This window comes from Neopelma chrysocephalum, unplaced genomic scaffold (assembly GCF_003984885.1).
Source record: "Neopelma chrysocephalum unplaced genomic scaffold, ASM398488v2 Primary Assembly neopelma1_96545, whole genome shotgun sequence".
Classification (NCBI taxonomy): domain Eukaryota; kingdom Metazoa; phylum Chordata; class Aves; order Passeriformes; family Pipridae; genus Neopelma; species Neopelma chrysocephalum.
Genome location: NW_020925190.1, coordinates 598,630 through 619,722, shown reverse-complemented (window position 1 = coordinate 619,722; position 21,093 = coordinate 598,630). Strand labels below are relative to the sequence as shown.

The following is a 21,093-nucleotide window of genomic DNA, read 5'->3' as shown; positions in this document are numbered from 1 at the left end:
AGTGCTGGTGCCTCTCTCAAGGGCTTGGAATCTGCCATGGCTCTGGCAGCCAGAGAGCCAAGGAGCTGCAGGGAGATCAGTGATTGCAGCAAAACCAGCTCATTTCTATGATCGCAGGTATTTTCTGCGTTGTCCTGATTTTTGTGCGTCCCTTTAACTGACAGGACTTCACGAATTTTCACAAATGGAAGTTCCCTCTGAGAAAAGCCAAAACCCTGCTGACCACTGCAGGAAGAGCCTGACCTGCTTCATTTAAACCATTTGTTTTGCCCATTTTGCTTCTACAGCCCTCAGAATTCACCCAGACTGAGGCACCAGCTGTGTGTTGTTGCCTCTGCCAGATGTTACAAACGATACAAACAAAACCAAAGATTTCTTCCACAGTGACAGAGGAGGTTTTGATTTCTAGGTAAAAACTGATGCCCTGAGCAGGGGTTGCCATGTCTTCTTGTCCTCCTGTTCCCATTCCTCTCACATGGTTCCTGTGGGAATTGGGTTGATGTGGATGTTGAACACAACACTTTGTAGGCTGTTAGTGCTGAAGTTAATTACAGCAGTTTTTAGTTCTTCCATAGGCCTGGTACAGCTGTGATAGAAAAATTAGTTACATTTCCTAATCCTAAATTTTGAAACATGGTGATTTCACACAGTCACTAAAATCCAAGACTCCCTGCTGTTACCTATGGCTCCTTTGACAGCTCCATCTAATAATTGTTCTGTGTTATTGAGGGGTAGAGCCTTCCTCATTTTTGTTACCTACTAAGGTATACATGGGTAAAATTAGCAAAAATTTTTCCATATAAGGAAGAAACTATCTGGTGGTACTTGGGATAGTTAAACAAAGTACTTACTTTAATTTATTCCACCAGGCAAAGTGAGTGGCCATAACCACCAAAGGGTCAGGTTTGCAATTGTGATTCCTTTAATGAGGTTGGGGAAAGTACTTATTTTTCAGCCACAGTTTGTTGCAGGCAGTTGCATTCATTGACTTAAGGGATTTCATCTCTCAGTGTTTAGGCCTTTTTGGGTCTACACAGTGTAACAGTTTGTTAGGATACATGCCCGGAATAAAACAAGTGCACAGATATTCAAACACACAAAACATCTTTATTACAGTGAAAATAGTAATAATAACAATAAACTTAGTGGAAGGAAAAAAAAACCAAACCAAAAACTAAAGAGATACAAAATAACTACCTTATTGTGTGGTCTGAAAACAAATACTACGAACAGCATTCAATACGGTGTAATCTTAACTAGTAAAAAGGGATGCCAAAAAAGGGATCTTAACACTATATTATGGGTAACACGATATTGGTTAGTAAAAGGGGAAATTAAAGGGAAAATACTATGAACAACTTATTCAATAATAAAGGGGAATTAAAGGGACACTAAAAGGATTAAAAGGTTAAAAAGTTTGTTCTCTCGGTTGCTTCCTGTCAATAAACTGTGCTTACCCACACAGACAGGCCAGGGCTACCAGGATCTGCAGCAGCTGGTCGGTACTCATACTTAGCGGGCGTCCCCGCGGAGCAACACAGTCTCGGTGGTAGGATGAGTATCGCTCAACTCAGCAGTCCTGACACCCCATTTTTATCAGTTCCACATTATACTATGTAGGGCCAGTACGCAGTATAAGGTGATGCCTGAATGGCAGCCAAACACCGCCTAATCATTACCTAATGGCAACAGTCTGCACATGCCCTACCTGTGGGGCAAGGGGCGAGTGACCCCTGCCCACATAAGCTTCCTCCCATCATCATCTTTCTCACCCCTATGTATGACCTCTACCATTGTGTTTCAAGGGTAGATGTATCTATCTTGCAATATGTAGCAAAACCAAGGAAGAACTCAGCTCTGATAATAGGGGATAAAGCACAATGGACCTTTACAATTAGCTTGTGCCATGAAGTTACATTGTACCATACTCTAGCTGGTTTCACATCCTAATATGATTTTCTTTATCACCCTCTATGCTCCATTGATCATTTAATTCAAAAGTACCCCCTTACACACAGACAGACTTTTCTGTTATTTAGAAACCTTTTGCCCACTGACCAGTTCCCACCTGAAGTACTGGGATGTGTTAAAACTCAGTAAACTATTGAAAAAAACCATCAGCAATTGCTAGAAGTATTTTTAAGGAAGATATATCTCTGAGTAATATCTGTGGATGTGAATAAACAGGGATATTCAGATAAAATTAAAAGAAGACATGATCTGGATTACCAGGAGAATTGATGTAGGCAATTAATTTAAGACATGTAAAACTAGATTAAACAAATGCTAGGAATTAGTTCTATGAAGCATTCTTGTGAAGACAGAATAGTTTGGCTATGTGGTGAATTGTATGAATTTTCCTACATATCTAAATTTCTGTATGTATTTTTTACCCATGGATCTCTGCTAGTTCCATGTGAAGTTGTTTATGTCAGTCTGGTCTGAGTTGCACATAAATAAATTCATTTGAATTTCTTACTCTGTGTTTATTCAAATGCTCTCCTAAAATAAAACAATTTACGTGTGAGGCTGCAGTGAGACAGTAACAGTGAGATGAAGCCAGGTTTTATTCTGGTGGGAGAGCAGGTCTGTGTTGTTTTAGCTGTAGCTGTCTTTTTATCTTTTTTCTTTTACTTTCTGTCAGGGATCTGTTCCTTGTATTATACAAACATTGGTAATTTACTGCAAGTGCACTTTTAGCTTTGCGTTTCTCTGTGAATTTGAAGGACCTTAGTAAACAGATAAAATAACACAGTACAGAAGAGAGATGTCACCGTGTCCTGCACAGTGACCCAGCTGTGTCCTGCCATGACACAGAAGCAATGGGAGCAAAGCACACGCTATTTGCTGGTTGTTTAAATGTACTGTGGAATAAAAGAAAATGCCCCCAAAGGCACATTTTTCAAATGCGTTGCTCCATCTGATGCTCTCCACATCTCCCTCTTCAGCATTCATTCAAAAAACCAAAAACCCTCCAACAAAACCCATCCTTTTTTTCAATTCAAACCATCCAATTAACGCTGAAATTACACTGGGAGTCTTTATAACTCATTTATTAACTTGGTGATTGAATGGTCCCATCCTTTTCTGTAAGGGAAAAAAAAAGTTACAGTGTTGGGGACTTAAAAATGTTTGATATTTGGTTCTGTGTCTGGATTTCAGGAATCTGGGGAATAAACTGGCCTGTGTAGAATTAGAAAAAAAAATCTTTGGTGTTCAGTGTAAAATCTTAGCATGATTTTTCAATGGCCTTTCTAAAATTACCGTGTGGATTTAAAATCCATTTTCTCATCAGTTGTGTGCCTGGGTGGAGCTGTCACTGACAGACATGCATGGGGACACTGATCACATCAGTGCCACTGCCATTGCGTGTAATTTCCATGTTGAAGGGCTTTATGACTGTGATGGGACAATGACTGAGAGTAAGAGCAGATGATTTTCGCTGCTTCTTCACCAGCAGGTGAGAGATGGGAAACCACAGCTTTCAACACCAGCAAGGGGAGACTGTCAGTCTGTGGTATTTTCTGTGCCCAGAGACAAAAAGGGAACCTGAAAGGTCTGTTGTTTTTTATCTCAGGTGCCTCAGGAAGTGAGGGGTTCTAACATTAGAAACTCCGGTCGTGCTGACCGTTCTTCGCTGAAAAGAACATCGGGGTGGCTGGGAAATGTCATGGATTAAAGGCTTCAAAGATAGCACAAGAGCATCTCCACGACTGGAACCACAGGAAGCTTCTGGCAGGTGGAGAGAGCCTCTCTCACACCATACTTTGCACAAATTGAGCTATATTGGATTAAATCTAAGTAACTGTTCCCATTTTCTTGCATAGAGGCAGCCTGAGAAATACTTCTAAGTGAGAACCTTTGGCAGTGACTCATCATCTACTGAGTGGTGAATAAAAGCATGTGCTTATTTCCATGTTCCCTTGGTGGGGGAAAAAAATAACTTTTATTTATTCATCATAACAACATCAAGAGAACAAAGCTTCTTTTCTTTGAAGGTCACTTGTAACAGTAATGCAAAAACAAACAGTAATATTAACCCTTCACATTATTTCTGCGCCACAATCAATCACAAAATACTGGTAACACTACTGAAAAACTTGCCTTTTCAAAACACTTGCCATTTTCCTCCATTGTCCAAGTATTTTGTGGAAAAATTACTCTTTCAGTTAAGGGAGCGATAGTCTCATATACATAATTAATTTTAAAATCAAAACAGCATCAATTGGGTTTTATACCCTCAGCACAGATACCAGTTAGAACACCTGTTGATGGTACATTTCTTCTAAAAAAGGACTTGTATGTTTTTAAAGATCCATTTTCCATTGCAAATATTTAACTTCATTATGAGATTAAGAAATGACAAATTGTCATTTCCATTTTTAATGCCATGAAAACATTTGAAAAATATATTGTGTGTAGGGACCAATTTGTACCCAGTTAATAGTGACATACTCTGTCCCATGTAATTTCTCTGCCATAAAAAGATTTCCACATAATCCCTGCTTCTATCTGATGTACACAGGGGCTGATCCGACAACATCTGAAGGAAAAGGCAGAACCTGAATGGCAACAAATACTCCAAAAAAGATATTTACACAGAGTGTGTTTATCATCCCCTTTGAATTGTTTTATGTTTATCATCCCCTTTAAATTGTTCTTATCATCCCCTTTAAATTGTTTCATGTTTATCATCCCCTTTAAATTATCATATACTAAGTGCAAAGCTAAATAACATCACAGTTATTTGTTAGGCAATGTCAGATTCAGTGAACTTTGACTGAAGCTGCAAGCAGACATAGTACTGACTGAGCATTTTCAGAAAAAAAGTATTTCAGTATACTGAAATTCACATTACACAGACACAATTTCAATACAACCACTTTCTGTAAACTATGACAACATAGAACACATTCACTTTTTCTCAATATTTAGAAGATGAGATCTAAAATGCTAAATGCAATCCAATATCTATGGTATGCACACAAAGACAGAGCCATGTTTGGAATTGTAGAACACTAAAGGAAAGCAAAGAAAGATGGATTTTTAGATAGAGATGATAAAAAATATGCAGTAGCTCGGAGTCTGCAGAGGAGTGTTTTCTACCTGTAAGACATTCAGTCCTCTGCTTCAAATTAGGCAAAATGTGGATTTCCATCTCCCAGGTGAGTTTTGTCATTAAAACCACAGAACGGTTTGGGTTGGAAGGGGCCTTAAAGCCCATCTTGTTTCAACCCCTTTGCCATGGGCAGGGACACCTTCCAGTAGACTAGGTTGCTCTGAACCCTGTCCAACCTGGCCTTGGACAGTTCCAGGGATGGATATTCTGGGCAACTTGTGCCAAGGCCTCCCCACCCCTCGATTATCTTTTTTTAGGTCTGAGCAGGAGGACAGAGCTTTTCCCTGCTCCCGAGCCTGTGTGTGAAGTGCCCTTGCTGAAGAACACTTGATGTGCCCCACCATCTGTACCCTGGTAAAAAGGGCTGTGACTGGGAACAAAGAGCTCCTGCATGACCTGGAGATCTCTTCTGGGGAGAGTCCAGAGCTGCAGACAATGACAGACTCTTGTTTAGATATAGGCTCTGTCTCCAGCCCCCTTCCTCTTCTGAGAGGAGCAGATACCAGCAGGCCAGAACCTTGAGCAGCCCAAGGTGGCTGAGAGGCCTTGTTGACAGTGTGAGCAGTTTGTGTCACACTCAGGGCTCATTGTGCTCCATGTGGGCTCCTGACAGGGCTGGCAGGCTTTGTGTGCTGGCCTGCAGCACCCCAGAGCTGTGTACCACCTGCCCCAGGGCCAGCCAGGGATCTGAAACATGCTCCCAGTCTTTAGCTGGAATTCCCTGGGCAGCACAGCTCTGCAACATGACTTTTATTGACTGTTTGCATGGAGTGAAGTCATAGAAGCAGGAGACATTGCCTGTGTACACCTGCCCCTGCACACTGATGTGTCTGAGTTTTTTGGGTATTGTACAACCTGGACAGTCAGGCTGGTGTCCAGCATCACAGTCAACTGTTTCAGGTTCCCAAACTCCATGTGTATGACCTCTGTTGGTGCAAAAAGAGTACATGTTTGGGAAAATCTAGGAGTCATATTCACAACCTACAATTACAACTGCAGTGCTTAAGAGCCATTGTGGGTTCAGTCTGTCACAAGTAAGTTGAAAATCTTAGAAAACCAGGAAAACAAGTATTCCTCAGTTTGTGGAAAGCAGCCTCATTCATTAAGTATGCCTTCATGTAGTCTTTAAGCTGTTCGACTCATCCCAAGGCAAAAAGCTTTACATCACAGACCTGCTCTACTTTGTGAAATGCACCATTACAATCAGGGAGTGCAGTGAATATTTACATATCAAAGAGTTTGTAGCCCCTTATCCCCCGTTAAAGATTCAGTAATTGCTTAACCTGCTCAGACTGTAATCTGCTCATATGGCCTCCTGCGCAGCAGATTGGTGTTTTTGGTCATCCTAGGAAAAGCAGGTGCTGCTGGCCCTAACTGTGTTTGACCACAAGAAATCATCCCAGAAACTGTGTTTATGACAGTGATCTCTTGAACTGGGGGGCAAGGGTTCACACTCAGGGGTGGCAGAAAACCTGGCCTTGTCTGATCCAATGCTAAAGCTCCTGACCCTTGTCCTTCTGCGAAAGGCTGATTTCTGCCTTTCACAGTAACAGAAGGCATTTTCTCCAGAACTTCTCTAGAACTTGGTAACAAGGAGTGAGATGGAGAAATAATCTCTTTCTTTCCTATTGCTGACTTACTGTCTTCTGCAGCAGCAGCAGGACTTAGACTAGCAATTAACTGAGAATCAGAACTGTCGTGATCTGTTTTTGCATTTTTGTTCCTGAAAAAACCGCTGAGGTTTGAAATGAAGCTGATTTGTCCCAAACTGACACTCTGACCCATGGGAATCACACTGGGGTTATGTTTTTCTTCAACAAAAGGAGTCTGATAGTTTATCTTGTCAGGTGGTGGTTTCCTGGACCCAGTTTCATTAGAGGTTTTGAATACATGAGCAGTGTCTTTCCTGTCAGTACTTTGGGGACTGGTGTTGACTCCTTTTGATAAGCCAAGGCCACTGACTTTACAAGAGAGCTTTTCTATAGGAGTGATACTCTGAAGTTCCTGTGAAGAAGCGATTTTCCTCTGGTGAAACACTGCTGGGCAGCACTTTATCCAAGGCTCACACTCCAGCTGCTGCACATGGGTCAGCTTGAACCGGGCCGGTGTTGGGCTGGGTTTCATCATCAGTGACCCTGTTCGAGATAAGCTGTCCTCCCGTGGAGGATACAGCTCTCTGAAGCTGAATGGTCCCTCTGGAGTCTCACTGGGTTCTATTTCCGATGGGGAGGTGCAGGCAGTTGGGTACTGACACTCCCAGAGTTCTGGGGGAGGCATGTTCAGGTACTGCCTGGTTTCCTGCCTCCCCGATGCAGATTTGTCCATCGTGATGATGATCACCTCTTTTCCTCGTGCCTTACAAGCATTGAGCAGAACCTCCAGGGTCTCTCTGTCTGCAGAGTTTATTGCATACACGAGAGCAGAGCAGTTGGAGTGGTCAGGCAGGCTTGGGTCAGCCCCGCTCATGAGCAGCAGAGACACCACCTCCGGGCCAGCTCTGCCCAGGCATGCATGCATCAGGGCCGTCTTCCCAGATTTGTCCTGGATGTTCGGATCAGCCTTGTTGTCCAGCAGGTACTTAACCATCTTGGCCTTGCTGGCACTCTGCAAGTCCACGTGTTCAGTCATACAAGCGACCATGAGGGGGGTCTCCCCTCTGCTGTTGCTCTCATTGACGTAGGCACCCCCATCGATCAGCAGCCTGGTGAGGCGGAGGCGTCTCTGATACACGGCTTTGATCAGGGAATACCCCTCCGGCGGCACCTCCACCACCTCCATCATTCTGTTCATCTCACCTACACCCTCCTAGGGGCTGCAAAAAAGATCTGCCTTCCACAGAAAGCAAAGAGGTCCCCCAGAGAAGAGAAAATATGGAAAAAAAAAAAAAAAGGTTTAACTGTACAAATTCCTCCTGCAAACACCGTCATATTTTGAGAAAAGAGTATGAAGGGAAGAAGAAAAGATAAGTGTTCTCACCCTCTAGACCCTTAAGAAATACATTAAAAACTTTAAAAAATACTTGAGTATAAATATAATGTTTGTAGAAGGTTAGAGTATGGCTGTCACCTTTTTATTTCTGACAGCTTTTTGTACAATCCTCTGCCTGAGCAGACAGTATCAGCTCTACAACAAAAGAAACATTTGACAGCGTGAAAGTAAATCAGGAGATTTCACACAAAAAACTAAGAACTTAATGTGGCATAAATAACAAAAGGCCTTGTATGAATGTATACCTGCATACATGCAACTAACACTTCTTACATGTGCTTGCTTACCCATGTGTAGGGAAAACCTTTAGAGAAAAAAAAAATCAGTATTTAACAACTGGCAGAGTAATTCCAATACAAGGGTAGACATGGATAGGAAAATTACATTTGTTTATTTACAGTGTATTTCTAGAGAAATAAATATGTTTAACTGCAAAGGAAATGAACAGAGACTCATTTTTATTCATCACTGAAAGCACTAGTAAAGTTTTGGTGATTAACTGAAGAGCAGTAAGTTCATTCTGTTTTCCTTTGAATTCAAAAATCAAAATATCATCTCAATGTAGTTTGTTCCAAAACTCCAACAAGCAAAACTAAAAGCATCAGATTTCCTCCCTGGAAATCTGGGGAGAAAATCTGACTTTGACTGGTGGTTGGGCTTTTCCCCCTACGTCTTGATAAAACATTTTTTAAAGGTAATTGCACTGAAATTACTTTAAGGATTCACTCCATTATACTGAAATTACAGGATGCAGTACTGTCTATCTCAGCTTTCATTGAAGTGCAAATCATTATTATGATTTTTATGTGTACTTTTGACAAGTAATGTATGCAAGATTTTTATAAAGTCTTTTCTAAAAGTAACCGATCAATTTTGCGCACTTAGGTTTCCAGAAACAAACTGCAGAGAAATCTCTTATAGATAGCACACATGTTGGAATTCTGATTGTGTTCTGCCTTGGTTTTGACTTACCTGGAAGTCCTTGGTGTTTTTACATTTCTTTCCTATTTATCTAAAGCTCTTCTGACACTTAACTGCTCGCATTACTTACGCAATGGCAAATAGCTCTTCTTACATAGGAAAAGCCTTTTCATCTGTAGAGATACCTTTTATGGCCAAAAGAACATTGAATGTTAAACAGGCATGGAAAGAGAATAATGCTACCTGAGGTCATGCAGCAGGTCAGTAATGAAGGTGAGGCTGTTTTTCTGACATCTCATCTAATGCCTCCTGTTGCTTAAATTTGCTGTTTCCATGGACTTTACCAGGACTGTTGATGTGAGCAAGGACAGTGTAAGCTGGCCTAAGACAACAGCTGAAGTTTGAGAGTTAGGAGTAGATGGTGCTGCCAGGTATGAACCTGCCTGGAGAAAGCCTGAGACGTTTCTGTGCAGAGAAAAGTGCAAAAAGATATATGAAATGGGAAACAAAAATCCACAAATACTTCAGAATCAGACACTATACGAACAATAGGAAGTGTTACAGATTCACAACGGGAACAATACAATGCAGAGCATGTTCCTGAGTGCTGGATGACAACCACGACTTCATCTGGAGAATCTGTTAATCATAGGAGAGCGCCTGGGGCTGTGTCATCCTAAATTTGTCACTGTGGGAACAAAGTGCAGCTAGACTTTCACAGGACCCACACTGACTCTGGGAGTACATGTGCCACACCTGGACTGGACCAAAAACCTCACAGCTCAAGAGAAAGATCACAGTCTAAGCAGACCTCCCAGAAGAGTAATTTCTGTGATAATACATCACAGATGGGTGCTCAGCAGATTGCAATTGTAAAACATTCCTAAATGTAATTAACAGTCACTTCTCACCTGTGAAGGTAAACTTTAAAAGCAGTTTAAAATTTTAAAGCAGTTTAAGGAATGAGGAACTATGCAACCTAGTGTGTGATACTGAATCACAGATTGGTCTTTCAGATAACCCAAAAATTCCTGTTGTCCTTGTACAAATAATATTCCTGCAATGCTCTTTCTGTCTAGGAAGAGCTGAATTTTATTTTGAAAAAGTAATATTGTCCTGGAAAGTGCTCTGAGACAAAGTAGCACAGGGTACCTCATAGCATGAAAACATGTTTTTGAATTTAACAGTCAAAATAATCACAACACTGATGGAGGAAGGAGCACATCAGTGTTAAAATGTATAGACAAATATAAAAATAACCAACAGTTTCATGAATGCGTGATATGAATGAAGGTGTTCTTGCAAAGTGCTCCTCACCTCTTTAATGTGAAAGCCAGATTTTCTGCTGTCTGTATCTCAGCACCCTTAGAGTTAATCAAGCTCTCACAGTTGTGTTTAGAGAGTCCAGAATCATTCCAGTAAAACTGCCATTGATTCTCATCTCTGAAAAAAGATTTGCTTACAGACTTAAAGAGCATAAGCATCTAAATATCTCTGTGACTCTTCGCATCCACCTTAACCCTAGCAAATTCTCTCAGTCAGGGTAGCAAAAACTCTTTTCACAGCTGAAATTTAGCATATATGAATAACTTCTGATTAAAAAAAAAAATTACCGTTCCAACGCTGCCAAAACTACTCCACCAACACTACCCCGAAGTTGCCACCGCAACTTGTAACCCGAGGGCTCCAAACAATTCCCTGAGGGACAGCCGGTGAAAAGCAAGGAAACTACTTGCGGAGAAGTGGCAGCGCACGCTCTAACACCACAAACACAACAAAGACTAAATAAATGCTATTAAAATGGCTACAAAACAGCTATCAAACGCCGCACCCCGCCATCCCCCCGCGCCGCCGGGGTAGCGCCGTTACCTGCGGTCGGGACGGAGCGGCCGCTCCTCGCGCAGCGCCGGGAGCGAGGGACAGCGGGACCGTCGGAGACACCGGGACATCGAGCGCCTCCCCCGGCACCGCCCTCGGTCCCGGGCGGGTACAGCCGGGTGGGGGGGCAGCGCCAGGCCCCCGCCCCCCCGTGCAGCCAATACCACAGCCCCCACACGCCCCCAGTACCCCCTCGGACCCCCAGTGCCCCACTCACACCGAGTCCCACAGCCCCCCCACATGCCAATGCCCCTCTCAGACTCCCAGTGCCCCCCTCACACTCCCGGGACACCCCTCAGACCCCCAACCCCCCACACCCCTCACCTCAAACCCACACCTCCCTCACACCCCACTCCCACACACAACCCTGCTCTTACCCCCCCACACCTCCTGAGCCCCCCACATACCCTCAAACCTGCACATCCACCTTCACTCACAACCCTCACATGCTTCCTCAGCTTCACAACCCCCACACATCCCCTCATCCACACACCTCCTGATCCCCAACCATTATACACCTTGCACCCCTCCACTCCCCCCCTTTCCCCCTGCCCTCCCCGACAGCACCTCCAGTCGTTTCCCTCCTGGACAGGAGTGTGGCCACCCCCCTCATGAGAGGGACAACACTGAGGTGTGTTTGCTCTGCTCAGTCATCTCCTTCAGGTGCAGTGAATGGTAGAAACAACCCACCCAAGACCTTCTCCACTACCACACTGCTTCCCACCACCCAGGGCGTGGGTTTAATGGCCTTAACAGGAATGAGAGGAAGCTGAGCCTGAGGAGGTGCTTCCCTTAGATATGCTTAAGTTTGACTTCTCAATAATTCCAGTCTAATTTCACTGGCTAAAATCCTGTGACATTTCAAAGCATGGTCAAAGAACCTTCTTGATTTCCATGCAAGTTTAGGACACCTTCATAGAAACACAGACTGGTTGAGGTTGAAAGGGATCTCTGAAGGATGTCTTGTCCAACCCCCTTAACAACCATGAACACCTGGAAGCCACTTACCCGCAATGACTTCTGACACTTCTTTACTGTCTCCAAGGATGGAGTCTCCACAACCTCTCTGGGGCAACCTGTGCCAGCACTTGGTCACCCTCACTGAAAAAATGTTCCCTGGTATTCAGAGGGAAACCCTTGTTCCAATTTGTGCCCGTTGGCTCTTGCTCTGTCACTGCTGGAAAGGGTCTGGCTTTGTCTTTGCACCCTTCTTTCAGGTTGGTAAGACCGCCCCCCCCTCGAGCCTTCTCTTCTCCAGGCTGACCAGGAGCAGCTTGTCTCAGTCTCTTCAGTTCTGACAAAGGTCCTATGAGGTTCTTCTGGGAGGCAGTGGCTCTACTGAAATCCAGGTGGACACTACCCACACTCTCCCATCACAGGCCAGTCAGTTCATCACAGGAGATCATGGGGCTTCTCCAGCGTGACTCCCCTTGGAGCAGCCATCCTGACATACCCATCACCTTGCTGTGACAGGACTTTCTGATGGTATCCCAGGGACTCCAAGGGTGTTTTGTTGGAATGCAATGCTGTTACCTGCAAACACTGTTTACTGCAGGGGCTGCAGTGCTGCTGTTCTGTGAGGGCCTGTTCTCCCTTTGAAAAGGCACTTGCTGCTGCCACAACGTCATCTCGGTGTACAGTAAAAGTCAGCAGGTGAATGCAGCAAAACAAGTGGGGAGGTGGGAGCAAACTGACAGCAAAACCAGCCACCATGGCCAGTACAATGAGCAGCATCCAGCTGCAAAGGGCTGTTTTAGGAGAGAGAAGTTTCCAGGAGGAATGTGAAGGAGATTTGTGCCATGCTATTTTTCAAAAGTGCATGTCAGAATCAATGAGAGACCATCATGACTAAGAGCTGGACAAATGGTATGAATAAGCCACTAAGACAAACAACATTCCAAGAGCAGGTTCCTCAGTTACTCTTTAACCTTCTATTTCAAAAATTAAGTTGGGAGAATGCCCACAAGTGTTTTGGGTTTTTTTTCCTGTGGTAAGATTCTAATTATCTTTGTTTTCTTTTCCTCTCTGGACCTCATCCACATTCTTAATACTCAGTCTTTGCCATGCAGCCTTGGAAAGGCATGTGCATTGAACACCCACTCTGCAGGAGGTTACTGCTCTTCTCAGACCTGTTGTTGGGTGAATTATATGAATTACAGAGGCAGTGTACACGTGAATGTCAGCACTCCTGCAGCTGAAACATCCTCACTTATGCAGTTCCTGCAGCTCTCAATGTGCTCTTCCTTATTCCTCCGTCCATCCTTGCCTGCATTGTGCTGTTGTGTTAATGATAGCCAACATGAATCATTGACCAAAAAAATGAAAAGTGTATCAAAGCAGCCCTTGGAAGACCACTTTTATGATGATAATTAGATTTTTTCTTATAAATGTCACCATGGCTACTTTTGGCTGGATATAAAAACAACTGTTGGTAACAAGAAGTTTATGTTAACAGTGGAGGAGAGTGAAAAACCAGAGCAGGGAACACATCAGTGCAGCACAAGTTTTATTATAAAACACAGCTGATGTTTGCATATGCACATGGCATATTTATCATACTCCTTGATATCCTTCTCCTACATTTTGCTGAGAGTTGGGCTAGATGGATATCTGCCAGGGGAAAGTTTTGTGCTCACAGAATTCTAACATTCATTTTAATTGACTGAAATGTTTGTCACAAATGAGTGTTTTAGGTCACTCAAAGAATCATTGGCAAATATATCGGCAAAATCAGGTTTAATATAAAAGTGAAAGCGTGACAAAATTTGTTTGCAAAGTTCACTCTACTGCTTACTAGATAATTAAAGCACACAGAGAAAAACTGGACCAAAATCTAAAATCAATCAATCTAAAACTAAGATCAACCAGAAATTATCTACGTGGAAGCTGGGGTCAGGAAAAAGGTTAAGTATGGGAAAGGGTAAGGATCAAAAGGAATAAGGGAGACCCTCCCATTGAGTCAGAGAGTTCAGAATGGACTCCCCTGCCAAACTTAGCCCCAGATTTGACCAAGGGTTTAGGCCTAAAGGTTTTAACAGTACTTAAATGTAACAGCACTGAATCTATAGCCTAATTTGAACAATTTAACTGAAGATTCTATAGAATTTACTAAAAGTACGACAGTAACTAACTTATAGGCCTGACTTACTAATCTAACATATGGAAGAATTTGAGAGCAGCATTCCCAGCACATTTGCTGTAGCACATTCTCACTTGCACGCAGATTTGAAGTCTGTACATGTATGTACAGGTGAACGAACAGGTTTATTTCTACCAAATATCCCCCTCAAGCTCAGCGAAGGACTCATATTGGTGCCTTTGCATCTTCTCCAGGGGCAAAGGACTGAGCCTTGAGGAGTTGGGGATCAGCCCAGGCTCCAGCTTTGGTCTTCCCAGTGCAGGAAATGGGAGCATTCCTGGCCCTGAGGGGTCCCGTTCTGAGGGGGACGCTGAGCTGGGCAGAGCCCACTGAGCTCCAGGAGAGCTCCCAGGGTCTCACTTAGGACACTGTTAGTGGAGTTGCAAGAGAGTGGGTTTTAGTCAGAGTAACTTTCCACCCTTGACTGCAATTCCAGTTGGTGACTTTCTTTGAAAGTTCAGTAACAAAATTGCTGCTCCACTTGGGTCAGGCAAGAAAAATAAATTTCCAAGGCAGTTCATTAAAAACCAGCAGCTCATTAGCCAGCATCCTTCCTGGGAGCGGGCAATGTCTCTGATGAGGTTAGGAGCAGCTCAGCCCAGGTGCTGTTCATCAGGGCCAAGGCCTAACGAGCACTTCTGAGATCACAGTGTGGCTGAGGTGGGTGGGGGTGTGTGCACTGATTCTTGATGAACTGTGCCGAAACATGGACAGGCAAGCCAGTGAAATAGTGAAACTAAAGAACGTGCTTAGTTTCCTCGTGGTCAGCTCAACAATCTGCTAGGAGTCCAGGGCTGGACTGCAGAGCTGGAGCCCAGGAGCCTTGTTCTGGGAGCTGAAGCTCCAGGCTGTGCACACCTGAGAGCCTGAACTGCCTCTGCTGGCACTGCCAGGGTGTCTGAGTGCTACCAACCACAGCAGGGGATGTTTCCTGTGCCTTTGGGGATCCTGGGAATCAACTCTTAGCTGCTCCACTTTGTTTGCAGGAAAAAAAAAAAAAGAACAGAAATAGTTTTATTTGATCTGAAAAAAAACCCTGGTTTTAGATTTTGCTTCCCAAGGGAAAATGTAAACACTTTGTCATGTCTGTTTGGCACTGACCAGCCTTAGCCTAAATAGCAGGAACTCATTCAAATGAAGGAGGAGCCATGATTGCTTATATGTGTAATTACTTACCTATTAATGTATTGGTGTGTCAATTGTTGAACATAGTATAATGAAATATAAGTCATTCTAGTAATTCAATTGCTTTATTATGTATTGGTGCATAGAATTCTTTCCAAAACTGGAAATAAATGGAAAAATATAAAAGCATCATTAATTTTGTTTAGTTGCGGTGATTGAGAAAAAACCAACTAAACCCTGAAATTATTATTATTATTATCTACTCATTTGGTACCTTAAATACATTCTAAACATTATGTACAGAGGCAGATGCTTTTGCTCCAACTGTTTGCAGAGAGAAATGCAGTAATGCTGGTAAACAAGAGCGTTCTTAAAAATACTTCTGTTAAATGTAACAGGCACAGCTGCTTGCTTGTTAAAAATCTTGCAGGGGATTAGGGTAGTGATGGAGAACCACTAATGGAGAGGTCTAAGAGAGAAGAGCTATCTCTTGTTTCAAAAATAATAAGCAAAACCAAACAGAAGGAATTAGGGCTCTATGAAGTGTCTCACAAAACCCCATGCATGCAGTGTAAAATGTAGAAAAGTACTTTATTAGTTTGTTTACTTGGGTAATTTCGAGGCATAGCTGGTACTGTACTTTGTTAACAGAGTCTGTGGGGTCAATCATACCAGGTGAGACTACTGAGACAGTTTTCTGTCTGGAAAAATATGCTCTCTGAAGTGTTTGGTGGTTTATTGCTGATTGCTTTGATTAAAAATGGAGTCTGTGTGTGAATTGCACTTGTGATACTTGCTGGAATGACTGATGACAGAACAGGGGTTCTTCAAACAATTTTATAGAATAAATGTCTGATTCCATGGGCACAAGCCTTGGCAATGCTGCAGAACACAAGTGCTTTGTTGATGCTGTGAATCAGAGGCTCATGGGATAACCCTCTTTTGCCAGTTCCTACAGTCTGTGAACATTCATTGAGCTTATTCTTTCTCCTAAATATGTTCATAAATTGTTGTTTAGATTACAGCAGAAAGTTGTCTGTAGTCTTTGTGACTGTAGGAGTTTCTAAAGTAATATGAATTACATACTAGAAAAAAGTATCGTGAATTATGCAGTAAAAATGGTGAAACTGCTGTGCAACAAAAGGAAAGGAATCTACATGATTCCATCAGAAAGATAACCATAATTTGACGAAAGACACTGAGAGTCAACACTCTGAAGAAATCAATTTTGACTGAGCGAAATAGCAATATGCACAAAAGTACTCAGTGAGTAAAGAACTCCAGAAGAACAGATTGACCTTTTATATGATAAACGACTGAACACACACAAGAAAAAATTTATGAAAATTAATTAGGAAAAAAAATTATTTCTAAACTTAGGTAGCTAAATTGATGAGGTTTTCCAGCTAGGACTCCTGATGGGAACAGATCTAAATTTTAACCTTTCTGAGCAGAGCCTAACAAGAGGATGTAGAGTGATTAAAAGTTCCTTCTTGTACTTGTGAAAATGAGCCTTTCTTTCAAGCTGATTTCACAAGAAATCATTTTCAGGACCTTTTTTTTGACATGTTTGATGAGTTACTGATATAGCATTGAAAGCCTAAAAGCTTCTAAAGTGCTCCTTAGTACAACTGAACAAGCTCCAGTGCAATTCAGTGGCCCAATCTATTGTTTGGGATCTCCAGCAAATGGCTGGTAATCCATGAACTGGTACAGCTGTCCAAAACCAACGTAAGTGTGCCCAGCAGGGTTTTGTGTGGAAAACTGTGAGTCTGGAGGAAGGATGAACATTAAAATGCTCTGTGTTTTGTGCAAGTGCCCATCTCAATTAAATCAATAACTTACAGCCAGTGGCTTCTATATAATAGTTTGCTTATTGAAAAAGACTGCTTGGTATTAGGAACCAGCACTGGTTCAAGGAAGGAAAAGACACTGATGTAGGGTTCCATGGGTAGTGGCCTACCATCCATTTCCTGCCCTCTCAAGTTCTGCATCTTTTTTGTTTTCACAGCAGCTATCACTTAACAAAATATTTGTTTTTATGCCTAAAGCTTTCCTTAATTAGGCAAACATCTGGTCCCATTTCAAGAAAAACACTTCACCACCACTTCATTGGAAACAAGCACATACTTAAGAGACCTCTATTTGAAATACGTACTTTTCTTGATCAGCACAATTCTCTGAATTTCTGTAAATTTCCAATCCAATGCGACAGCTGAAGAGATGAGGGACAGCATGGAGAGGACCACAGTTTGAGGACTGAAGGTGATACGCAAATGCTGTAGCCAAAACCATTAAATGATAAAGAGAGCAAAACAAGACTTACAAGAAAAGATAACCTACTTTAACCCACCCAATTTAATTGCAGATGAATAGGCAAGTTTTGCAATGCAGGCTCTTGTCCAAGTCACTTGAAAAAAGTCCTGAAAATGTAACTAGAACAGTACTCTGCCTGAGAGCTTGTCTATTTTTCTACCAATCATCTCAATTAATTTAACAAAAGGCTTCTTGTATGGATTTTGCTTTGATGTTATGTGAACGGAGACAGAATGATCTGCAGAGAACAGAGGATAGAATAACCCAGGATCACCCCAGAGCCAGCAGGAAACATGTCCTCACAACTGAAGACACAGGACAGAGCAGCTTTACCCACACGCAGTCCTAGAAGCGCATGGTGCCCACAGAGGGAAGCACGAGAGCACCAGCCTCAGGGCATTGGATGATCTGGAATGGGGCTCTGGCTCTGGGATGTAGTGCAGGCACTTCAGGATAGCAATTCCAGCTGAAGATTTCTGCACAGTTGACAAAGGCAGTCACACAAACACCCAAATCCTGAAAGTCCTTCACTGACAAATTTCTTTGTCACTGCATCCTACTGGTGCTAAACCCCGCAGCACTCTGAAAGCATATCCTTCGTAATTATAGCTACAGGGCAAACTAACACAATAAGCCATGCAATCCTTCTAGGAAACATCAATTTCCTCTTCTCAGCTCTTTTCCTGTTTCCACTCTTCTGTTCCAGGACCTGCCTCTTCAGATTTTCTGGTCAGCCTACCCTGACTTTGTTGGCCTCATTCCTGCAGGCCGCCCGAGCAAGCAGTGACAGCCAATGCACACCTGAATAAGGAGGGAACCATCACCTAATTCTGTACTTAACCAAGCCTTTTCACCTAATTTTTCACCTCATTTTCTGCCCTGATTAACATACAACCCACTCCTCAGCTTCTCCCCTTTCCAAATCAGCTGCTCCAGTCTCCTTCTCTTAGCCTAACTTTTAAATTACTCAGGATTAGTTTGGGTTTAGGTTTAAGTCTTCAGGAAATTAGCTGTAGTGCGATGAAGACAATATGATTGTCTGTTCCCCATTAAGATCTCATGTCAAGTGCTCCTGGTGCTCTCCTCAGATAACCTGAATAAGATAATCATTGTAATTTTCCCCTTCCTGTTTTTCCCCTAGTCTTCTGCATAGATACTAACAGTATTCTGTTTGCTAAATTAGGAAACTTATTTTTCAGAGCGTACCTTTCTTTTCTATGGATTGCTGTCCATTGTAGAGATTTGTTGTTGGAATGTTCCCAGTTCTGACCTTGAATACACTGTGGCTGTAAAGCTACTGAAAACATCAGCTTTCTACTGCCAAATAGAAATCGCTACCCACTGTCAGATAAGAGATAATAAGTAATAGATAAGCAATAAAAATATTTGTGGTTTGTTTTTCACCTTTTATGAAGACCCTCTGGTTTTAGCGATCTTGTTAAAACTAGTACTATTCTTGAAAATTAAAAATTTAATCTGTTTAGAACAGTTTGCTCCTGAGAAAGCATGAATGAAGGGAATTAAATTATACCTGTACTAGACTTTTCTTGGTGATTCATAATTATACTGTCACTCATGATGCTATTCATTGCACTTAGCTGCATGGAACTGGGGAAAAACATGACATTTTCCCCTGTACTAGACATAATGAGAATCTATGGCTTTTCAAGGAATCACTCATCAATGAAGTACAGAGATAAACAAAACATGGTGAAGTTGTATTTGCAACCAAGGATTTTTTTTTGCCTCAAGCCATAGTAAAAAATATTCATTTTTCTCTTGGGAAATATAAATGGGGAGGTAGCAGGTGCCAGGTAACCATCCTCAGGAAATAAATCCCTGACAGCAAACAGAATGTATGTGCTTCCTGAGCACACAGACTCACACCTTTCTGCATCTGTCCATCTTGAAACATCAGCATCTCACCTTGTAGTGTCTGTCAGTGGGGTGAACACACTTATTTTGGACCAAACTTCACTGTAGTCAAATGCATTTTCCTGCTTCTCAGCTGGGATCTGTGTATTGAAAAGCTGTGGTACAAAAAGCGCTGTCCAAATGCAGTGCTTCTACTAAAAACCAAACCAAACAAAAATGCATCTCTTTGGCAGAGAGACACACTGAAGCAGGAAACTCAAAAGTCTGCATTTCCACGAACCACAAATTAACTTAATTTGTTGTCGAATTTGACAAAGGAACATAGTTAAGTGTGGAGAGGACTAAGTCAGTTCACAAACAGTCAAGAGTAACCACTTATGTTCTTAGCTGGCTTGTTTTTGCATCCAGGTTAAGTTCTTTGCAATCAAAATCATTCTACAAAATGAACCGTATCTCCTGCAATGTATGCATAGGCAGAAATTTTCTAATGGATGTTGGTCTCAGCATCACAGTGTAATCCAACATTGTATGAAGTCTTTTCTTCCATTTCTAATAAATGTCAGTTGTCCTAAACACAATACTTTGCAAAGTGTTTATGCAGAGCTTTCAACACTGACCTATAACTGGTATGTTTTAAACGCTTTCAGGAAGTTATTCTCTTGCCAGGGTCACTGTGACTTATATTTAAAAAAACCCCCATGACATCTCCCTGGTAACAGTCTCTTTCCTCCCCTTCAACAATGTGCTGTCAATTTAAAACTCAGGAGACTTCTTCCTGCATTATGCAAGCATAAACTTGCTTTTATCGATCGATGTAATATCAGCACACATGGAACAAGAAGATCAATGATGGTAAGTACTCACAGTTTCAAAGGAAACAGAGAAAACTGAGACAACCCAGAACAGATGCTGCAAAAATTATCTTTTTTATCAGCTAAGTGCTATAAATTGCCGTGAAAAATTCAGGGAGTGCTCATAGCTGATATTCTAAAAGAACAGCAGCACAAATTATTACACTGGCTGTATTTAATGAAGATGAAACTGGACTAAACTATCTGCTTATAATCTGTATTTGTCAGATAGACTACTCAAAAACACAGTGACAAATTAACTGCATCTTTACTGGTAACAATTGGCAGGGACGTAGGAATATAGATTGTTTAAGGAATCAATGTGTATGTTCTTACACTGCGAGGTGGTGGCGGTCAAAGAGGCACGGCAAGTTTTTACGAGAGCAGCAAAGCCTCCTCACAGGTGTGAAGTGAGCGACACATTAAAATCTCTTTATCAGACTATACTGGGTTTGTGTGGCCAGGTTTTGGTCCCAGGGGGCTGCAGGGGTGGCTTCTGTGAGGAGCTGCTGGAAGCTTCGCCCATGTACAACCGGCTCCGAGGCAGCCCTGCTGCTGGCCAAGGCTGAGTCCATCAGCCATGGGGTAGCACCTCTGCAGTAAGTTAAGAAGGTAGGGAAAAGCCTGTGGGGAACAACAGCAGTCACAAGAGGAGTGAAAACGTGAGAAAAGAGCAGCCCTGCAGAGCCCCAGGTCGGTGCAGCAGGAGGGGCAAGAGGTGCTCCAGGAGCCGGAGCGGAGGTTACCCTGCAGCCTGTGGTGCAGCAGCTGTGCCCCTATAACCCCTGGGGGCCCATGGGGGTGCTGTGACCCTCCTGCAGCCCTGGAGGACCCCACATCAGAGCAGGGGATTCCTGAAGGAAGTTCTTATCCCGTGGGAA

The 21,093-nt window shown here is 42.6% G+C and overlaps 1 protein-coding gene and 1 long non-coding RNA gene across 6 annotated transcripts; one reads left to right on the top strand and one right to left on the bottom strand.

The window, feature by feature from the left end:
• The first annotated feature begins 36 nt into the window (after positions 1-36).
• On the top strand, positions 37-2,478 carry LOC113981443. Its single transcript, XR_003538416.1, has 2 exons — positions 37-1,036; positions 2,019-2,478. It is a non-coding gene; the product is annotated as an uncharacterized LOC113981443 (long non-coding RNA).
• A 1,432-nt stretch (positions 2,479-3,910) lies between these two features.
• ANKRD34B (ankyrin repeat domain 34B) lies at positions 3,911-10,998 on the bottom strand. Of its 5 annotated transcripts, none has more exons than XM_027708837.1 (2): positions 9,272-10,998; positions 3,911-7,948 (listed from the first exon to the last, which is right to left on the bottom strand). In XM_027708837.1, the coding sequence occupies exon 2, from the start codon at positions 7,907-7,909 to the stop codon at positions 6,407-6,409; it is 1,503 nt and encodes a 500-aa protein (XP_027564638.1). In that variant the 5' UTR covers positions 7,910-7,948; positions 9,272-10,998; the 3' UTR covers positions 3,911-6,406. The 5 variants fall into 5 exon arrangements, with proteins under 5 accessions (XP_027564638.1, XP_027564639.1, XP_027564640.1 ...); XM_027708838.1 differs by having other exon boundaries at positions 3,911-7,944; XM_027708839.1 differs by having other exon boundaries at positions 3,911-9,493; positions 10,346-10,997.
• Between the last annotated feature and the right edge of the window lie 10,095 nt (positions 10,999-21,093).